Genomic DNA, 8602 nt, shown 5'->3' with positions numbered 1-8602 from the left:
TTATTTAAACATGCACTTACAAAGGGAATTAGAACCATAATCATTTTTGTCAAAGCCTATAGCTCAATTTATTAGCACTTCTTAATATTTCCAATAAAAATATCTAAAATTTAATCCCCTGACTCCCAACTATTGATGTATAAAAAAAAAATAATAATAAAATAAAATAAAATAAAAAAAACAAACAAACTATAAAAACTTATAATATTAGACATAGTCTTGCTCCAAACCAATTTGGAGCTATCTCCTTCAACTTACAAGATAGCGATTTATAAAACCATCTATGTTTATCATTGAAATAAGTCATGTAATTCATTAAAAAAGTTATGTAACTTAAAACTACACATGAATGATCTCTGAAATTGCCATATAGTGAGTTGGAACCAAAGAGAAAAATAACTCCAAATCGGTTTGGAGCTAAACTTTGTCCGGTGAATTATAAACCCTTCTATAGTAATCCAAGGAGCCCTCATACAATCAGGCAGTGATGAGTTAGCATAAAAGCATTATCCATCCTACTGAGAGCTTACCTAATTGCAGAAAACTGAAGATATAAGGATTGAAAGAAAACAAAAATTCTGCAGGTAAAATTCAACATAATGAAGTCAGTTTTCATTTTACATAATAAAAACTCCCCAAGTTCCACCCACAATAGGGTGTCTCGGCTCTTTTGACACTGTGTTGAAGTTACTTTATGATTTCACATTTCTCCTCCAGTGCCAAAGTATGAATTGAAACAGGCCAGGCAACATAAATTCATTCAGCAGAGAACAGGTTTGAGAAGAACAACAGAACAGCCCCAATTGTTGCTCTTCGGACCTTGCGACAGGTGCTTGTGTATATCAATCAACCCTTCCCACCCTGAAAGAATGAGGCAGGAAATTAAGACTCACTAAGCTTCACAATAACACTTTAAAACAATAAACAGGATTCAAAGGCTGCAGGTTTATCATTCCCCCATCTGGCCACAATTAATAGATGGAGTTATTCAAATGTTTAACCTATTCTTCATACCTAGACAAACAAGACAAGGATACTTTCGACAGTGTGAGAAAAAAGTTCGATTTTGCTGTAAAATGAACATCACCACAAATTCCTGAATGCCTATGGTGCAAGCTAACTACATGTTTGGCACTAATCTAATGCAAAGGCTAACCCTATTCAAAAAATGCTCTTTAGACAGTCATTGCCCAATCATTCAATAGGATGAAGGTCTCCCAATGATTGAAACATTATTCCAACAGCCAATCCACATCTTACATTCAATGTCCCAATGGCTGGGACCGTCTATTAGGAGCCAATTGCTCCATCTAGATATTCAAGCCCAAATGGATAAGACATTCTACTCACATTAACTTCTCATCACAGCTAGTAAACTATTACTAGTATGATGCTTAATAGTCTCGATAGCTTGCCTATCATACAAACTATGAGTGGATGTCATACTAGGTTAGAAAGGTCATTTATCAGTTCTATAGCAACTAAATCTTTGCTCTTTTCCTCACTGTTCATGAATCTAGAGCTTTTATGCCTTCATTTTTTTTCCTTTTTTAAATCTTTCCTAGGGCTTCTTCACCTTATGAGGTGGAGTTCCTGGTCTCAACATGTTGTTGCCAAATCCAACCTTTCCTTTCTTCTCGGAAGATTTAAGAATCTGGAAGGAACACGTCAATGTATCATCCACGCTCATCATTGCACCAGCATTATCAAACTCGCCACAATAATTTGGTGCTGAAAATATGGTTACCAGCTGCCGCTTCGCAAAGAACTCATATCCATCTTCCACAACCTGATCATCCAAAAATAGCAATCAGGTGATATAAATATAGGCATAAAACAGCTTGCACATAAAAGTATTTTGTGTCAAATAAAAGCTTAGTGTCTGCAACAACCAGCCTACCCTGAATATATGGAGCCAAGCAACCATTACAGGCAAAAACACAACATTGTCATACGATTGTAGACCCACAAACAAAAAGGAATAACCTAAGTGAACGTGTTAAATGGATAACTTAGTTCATCCCCCCCATTCTCAACAAACACAGATTTTTTTCGTAACTTCATTTTTTTATTTATTTATTTTTTTTAACTTGGCTAGAAACTGTACAAATAACCCCACCCCACCCTGGTGGTGACCACTTGAACCCAGGTACCCTTTCCCCAAGTCGCCCATGGTGGTGTTGTAACTGACTTCATCTATACCTATTATTACACCTTCACTTAAAAATGAAATTTACAATTTTACATGACAACAACTCGACTCAATCTTAATCCCAGGGTGACAATTTGAATCCTATTTCATCATTCAGTCCTACCTAAGAACATCATTTGTTAAATACTTTATGAACATGTCCTTGTCCATATCACTATATATGATGACCTCTAACTTATCAAAAAAAAAAAAAAAAACTATATATGATGACCTCTAATGATGAGGATGAGGATGAGGATGAGGATGATTTGGAGAAAGTCTATACTCCAATATGAAAGATAGGTTCGATGTAACATATGTAAGTTTCAATATATTGATGTGCACGCACATGTCCAAGTCAGTACAAACTTTGATTAAATGTTGCATTACCTGGTGAGCTCGGCAGATGAGGTCAAGATCATGTTTCCGAAGGAATTCAGCAACCTTGTCAGCCCCAAATGTATATGAAACACCACGGTCATTCTCTGCCCAGCCTTCAACCTCTTTATCAGGATCAGCCCACAATAGATCACAGAGAAGGCCCTGATCTGGCACATCAACAGGGCGAGCAATATTCCTAATCTGATCCAAGTTTTTCAATTCAGGAGACAATCCACCATGCATGCAAAGGATCTTCTCGTCTATAAGAGCGGCAACAGGCAGACAGTTAAAGCAGTCAGTAAATACTTTCCAGATACGAACATTAAACCTCCGCTTGCACTCATCATAGAACCCATATATACGATTGATGGATGCGCATTCATGGTTGCCCCTGAGAAGAAAGAAGTTCTCTCTGTATTTGATCTTGTATGCAAGGAGAAGGCAAATTGTTTCTATGCTCTGCTTACCACGATCAACATAGTCACCTAGGAATAAATAATTTGCTTCGGGAGGGTACCCACCATACTCGAACAGTCGTAAAAGATCAGAAAACTGACCATGAACATCACCTGCAAAGCAATTCAGGAAACAGGATATTATAACCCTATTAATTGACAATTGAGAGGTGCAATTAAGAAATTGCTAACAAAGATGCATTTCCATATATGCAGACACACACTATTATATTAATCTGGTCCCGTCCAATTAAAGAAATATCCTATAAAACTAGTATTAAAATGCAACTCCCTTCCCCAACCTGAGAATAATGCCACGTGTAGCTAAACTTGGGTGAGTGGGACTAGGTGTGTTGTATGTTGCAGTCTTGCACAGAACAAGATAAAAATACATATACCACACGCTATGCCTAATTAGCAAACATTAGCAAGTCTTCCAAAACTCTAGGCATCTAAAATAAGTTACCGAGCTACCACAACAATTTGCCACAAAAGTAAAATTATTCGATGTTAAATTCCAAAACCATCAGCATCCTTAATGTCACAGACCCACCTTCACTTCATTAGCATCGCCAGTATAAGAGCCCTCATAAATGGATTCCTTAAATTAGTAACAAACCTCATTTAACTTCGAGGATGTTCACCTAAGTAAAACATATGGGATACTACTGACTGATGCTAAATTGGTACTTGCATTGATATGTTTATAAGTCCCTTTTGGCAAAATAAAACTTGTATGCAACATTAACAGACATTGGGTACAGTAAACCTAGGTAACCCTCCAAAATTATAGAGATCCTAAGCCTCCAAATAGGCCCAAAACTTTCCCACCATCTCCACTCTTTACCAAGGACCAAACAATTTTACGGTCTGTTTTGAAGTTTGGAGAGGGGAGGGAATTGTTATCCTTTCCCCTTATTTGGAGGTTTAAAAAATTAAGTAGGGGCAAGGGGAATAGATATCCCAACCCCTTGTTGGATGTTTGAAAATTAAAATGAGATGGAGAGGAAATGATACAAGATCATATAAATTGATAGTTATTCCCCACTTTTGTATAACTTAATATATATATATATATATATATATATTTACATCATAAGGGCACAATTTTAATTTTTTTTAATATATGTGGAACTCCTCCCCCTCCTCTCCAAATTCCCCCAATTTGGGGAATTAGAAACAGCGGGTTTGGAGGGGTATCTTACCCTTCCAAATCCCCTCAAACCCCTTCCCCTCCTTAAAACAAATGTTATTTGAACACCCCATTACCCTTCCCCCTACTCACTTATCCATTGCCTCCATCCAAACACACCATTAAAGAACATTTAAAAGGGCCTCCTAAAGCCCAAGCCAAGAATGCCCTAAACACTTATCCACACCACCAGAGACAGCCCTGCAAATTGGCAAGGGTCAAACCTAGCTTTGGAGTACCTAATGTGCCACAAGCCTAATTCGAGGACCAATAAGCCCTCAACAATGCCATACAAGCTTTCTTAAGACAAAATGGAAGGAAATCTGCTAGTTTTTTTTATCCCATCTCACTAACTTATTCTTAAAAGACATAGCTTAGCAGATATATATATATATATATATCTGTCAAGCAAAACACCAAAATCAGGAGTATACTTCATTTGGGTATGTAGCAAAGAGGTGGACAACCCAAAATCAAGTGAATTTACGAAGACACCTTCCAAAGAATAAGGAACCTCCCCTCACATGAAATGACTTTTCAATTATGTAAGAGATACACTCCAAAAAGGAATTTTAAAATATACTCATGAGGTAAAAGGGTGGATGCCTCTATATTAAGTATGAACCATGCTCACTCCAGCAGCCAGATAAGGAAAGAAAAAGACCCACAATACGGCAAAGAAGTTATTCTCCACTTTCCACTTTATGTTCCATTTTTAAATCCCTATAATCAACATTCCGTTTCTTGTGAGAAAGATCATGAATGTGCATTCGCTTCTATTCTTTGATCTCTGTTTCTTCCCGAATTGATTTGCCATCCGGACATATTAAACAGATCTTTGACCTAAACCTTGGACCCTATATAGACATGTACCATCCTCCCTCTTGCTGGTGCAAATCAGAGAATCAACTCCAATGCTTGCAAAGCCTACACAGACAACTACAGTCACAAAGATATTAAGCTTGAAAATTGCATGAATTCCAAATGAGGGACTTAACTTGAAGAGAAGAGGTAGTGCAATAGTAATAATCTTTCTAGTCCAAGCTTAAATAGAACATTCATCGTGGTTAACATATATAGAGCCACTTGTTCACCTTGTTTCAGTGCTGGTACACTATACACAGTACACACAATACAACAAATTTGGCCCATAAAAGATATTTTTTTATAGGTAGGTAGCCAACGAGAGATATTATTTACTCACATGATGTTTTAACAACCTCCAATTACAAATCCTAAATCGCTATAGTTCCCTAGTAAATGTTCTTCTTCAATTACCTCCTCAAAGAATCAAAATACAGTTAGTAAAAACCCCTTACAAAGACTTCCATGAAGACATGATACAATCCACTACTAAAAGTAAATTGCCCTTCCATAGAAAAACCTTTTATAAACTATTTAGGTAGGGGATTAGGGCAGAAATGGAATCAATCAGGGAAAAGAAACAACCTGCCCTCTCATTGTTTGGGGATTCTTTTAAAGGAAAGGAACGGCATAATAGGACTTTATGTTCCATTCCATTTCCTAATAAGCATCCTGCCTAAATCAGGTGAAATTATTCAATGTACCCAATGTACTACACCTTCGACTCCACCTATGGGTTCCGTACATGGGCCCACCCTTATGTGAGAGGGAGGTGAAACGCACCAGGCATACGGAATAATTTTTCCAAAATTGGCAGAATCAAGGATTTTTTTTCATTTAAATGAATGATATGTCATTTTTTGGAGATTCTTTTAAAGGAAACGACATAATATGACCCTATATTTCATTCCATTTCCTTATATGCATTCTACCTATGATTCCCGTACATAAAGGACGCCTTTCGGTGAGAGGGGGGTGTAGTACACCAGGTGCATGGAATAATTTCTCCTAACTTAGGCAGAATCATGGATTCTTTTCATTTTAACGAACGAAATGTCATTTTTATCCTCCAACTAGTAAAGAACACAACACACATAGGGTAAACTTAATGCACAGTTATTTATTTATTTATTTATTTTTTTGATAAGTAAGAAGAGAATATTATTAATAAAAGAATAGCAAGAAAAATACAAAAAGTTCACAGTAGTGAACAAAGGAAAATAAGGAACAAAAAGACACAAGCAGCCTCTAAGCTATTCTAATAGACAAAAGAAAATCCATAAGCATAGAACAATCCGAGAAACCTCCACACCAAGACCAATCAAAGAGGGTCCGTTGGCATAACTCTAATAACTGAACCACAGTTTTCCCCTCATCCTCAAAAGACCGCCGATTCTGTTCAGTCCAAATAGTCCACATTAAACAGCTTGGAACCAAATTCCAAGTATCAGAACTATGCTTCCCAAGTCAATGATACCAACAAAATAATAAGTCCACAACTAAACCTGGCATGACCCAATCGATCCCAAACAACCAAAACATATACATCCACAAAGAATGAGCTATCGGACAAAAAAGTAACAGGTGATCCATAGATTCCGCATTACAACAGCACATACAACAACGATTCGCCAAAGGGCGATCACAAAGCATAAGGTTATCCAAAGTTATAATCTGACCATGAGTTGCTATCTACATAAAAAATGCCACCCTTTTAGGAACCTTAACTTTCCAAATGCCCTTCCAAGGGAAAGTGGAAGGAGCTGCATTTTGAATCTTATGATAAAAAGACCGAATATCAAACTTCCCACTTCCATTAAGATCCCAACAAAGCTTGTCACACCCTCCACCCCTAGGAATTCAGATTTGGATGAAATGAAGTAGGGAGTAGGAAGTTGCTAACTCTCAATCATTGAATTCCCTATAAAATCTTAAACTCCACACTCTGTCATTATCATCCACTAGAGGGCTTAACACTTCAAAAATACAAGCTTCCTTATTGGCTGAGCGCATAAATAACTGAGGATAAAGAATTTTAAGAGGAACATCCCCCAGTCCACTTATCATGCCAAAAAAGAATACGAGAACCATCCCCCACCACAAAAGAGAAATGCTTAGCAAAACTTTCCCACCCTTCACTAATACTCCGCCATAAACCACAACCACAAGCCCTTCTAAAAGCTCTAGATGTAGCACATTAGGTTTTCCAATTAAATTCAAACACATATAATCATACTTAGAAAATATAACACCACTCCAGAACCCACTTTAAAAGGAGCACTCTACCCCCAAGGTAGTTTAGAACCTTCCTTAAAACACTTCATCCTTCTTCTTTTTTTTTTTTTCTTCTTTTTCTTTTTTTTCATTCCCTTATAAACCCCTAAAAACACACACTCCTATTTTCACATAAATTTGCTCCTAAAATTAAACACAAACAACCTTTTAAAGCTTAACCAACCACTCAAACCATATCAACCATTCAATCACAACAAAAACAATAACAACAACAAAATAAATAAAATAAAGAAAGCATCAAAATAAAAAAATAAAAAATTATTTACCACAAATCTTGATGGGAGCTTCAAGCTCGAGAAGATTAGGTTGGCTGAGAAAGATCTCCTTTGAAGAAACACAGAGCTGCCTGATTTCCGACTCCGTTAGCTGCACCTGCTTCGTGGTGCGGCCGACTTTTGCACCCGTGAGTCGCCGTATTATATCGTCAAGCACCGCCTCATCCATCAATAATTTCAGCCAAAGAAAAACAAAAAGAAAAACCTAACTCTCTTCTTTTTTTTTTTTTTTTTTTTGGGATTACAGAAAGAAAAGCTATAAGAACAAATTATGGCCAGAAAGATCCGATTCTGACGGCCGAATAGCTTTTTGTTAAAGCAAAAGCGATAGAGAGAGAGAGAGAGAATAGTATCAGAAGGAAAGAACGTTAAATCTAACGGCTAAAAAAATATGAAAGAGATTCCAGCGGCTTTTTTCTTCTTCATCATCAACTGGGGTTTTGTTTTGTTTTTTTGTTTTTTTTTTTTTTTGAGTGCTTGGTAATGGGAAATATGAGAAAGAGACGGAGTTAAAATGAGGTGTTGTTTTGTTTTGTATGTAAAAAAAAAATTAGGTATTATTAGAGCCTGAGAGAGAGAGCCCTAGAAAATAATGATGAGGTTTTAATTTGTGAACCCTATCTTGAAATTTAGGGATCATGCATCTCGCACGTGACTTGGGGGGTTAAGGGTCAACTCATTTGTTAACTTTTATTGTAATGATGTGACGTTGATTATAACCGAACCTCTCATGTATATCCTGATTTTTTTTTCCCATCCTGTTCATTTTATGGAGGTTGATTTTGTAAATTTCTTATATAATTAAATAGGACTTAATTAATAGACTATTTTAAAAATGTTTTAATATAACTTTTATACGAAATATAAGTAAACAAATTTTTCATAAAAAATTATAAAAATATTTTATAAATAAATACTTTTAAGACATTTATTAACTTTTTCCAAATAA

General features: G+C 36.3%; 1 protein-coding gene across 2 annotated transcripts; it reads right to left on the bottom strand.

Annotated features, from left to right (window-relative positions):
• Positions 1-559: 559 nt before the first annotated feature.
• On the bottom strand, positions 560-8195 carry LOC126713439 (serine/threonine-protein phosphatase PP1). 2 transcript variants are annotated; one of them, XM_050413193.1, is made up of 4 exons: positions 7645-8195; positions 2582-3141; positions 1625-1789; positions 560-861 (listed from the first exon to the last, which is right to left on the bottom strand). In XM_050413193.1, exons 1-4 carry the CDS (start codon positions 7820-7822, stop codon positions 847-849), a joined length of 918 nt encoding a protein of 305 aa, XP_050269150.1. In that variant the 5' UTR covers positions 7823-8195; the 3' UTR covers positions 560-846. The 2 variants fall into 2 exon arrangements, with proteins under 2 accessions (XP_050269150.1, XP_050269149.1); XM_050413192.1 differs by having other exon boundaries at positions 1577-1789; positions 7645-8194.
• Between the last annotated feature and the right edge of the window lie 407 nt (positions 8196-8602).

Source organism: Quercus robur, chromosome 2 (genome assembly GCF_932294415.1).
Source record: "Quercus robur chromosome 2, dhQueRobu3.1, whole genome shotgun sequence".
In the NCBI taxonomy this organism is placed as follows: Eukaryota; Viridiplantae; Streptophyta; class Magnoliopsida; order Fagales; family Fagaceae; genus Quercus; species Quercus robur.
The sequence above is the reverse complement of the archived record's forward strand: the minus strand, read 5'-3'. Positions and strand labels throughout refer to the sequence as shown.

What these genes read in the sequence shown, in the direction of transcription:
- LOC126713439 (XM_050413192.1), bottom strand. Translation starts at nt 7,822, where the DNA reads ATGGATGAGGCGGTGCTTGACGATATAATACGGCGACTCACGGGTGCA. An exon ending in AGCTCCCATCAAGATTTGTG is followed by an intron (nt 3,142 to 7,644) that starts GTAAATAATTTT and finishes ATTGCTTTGCAG; the next exon opens with GTGATGTTCATGGTCAGTTT. An exon ending in TCATCTGCCGAGCTCACCAG is followed by an intron (nt 1,790 to 2,581) that starts GTAATGCAACAT and finishes TTGGATGATCAG; the next exon opens with GTTGTGGAAGATGGATATGA.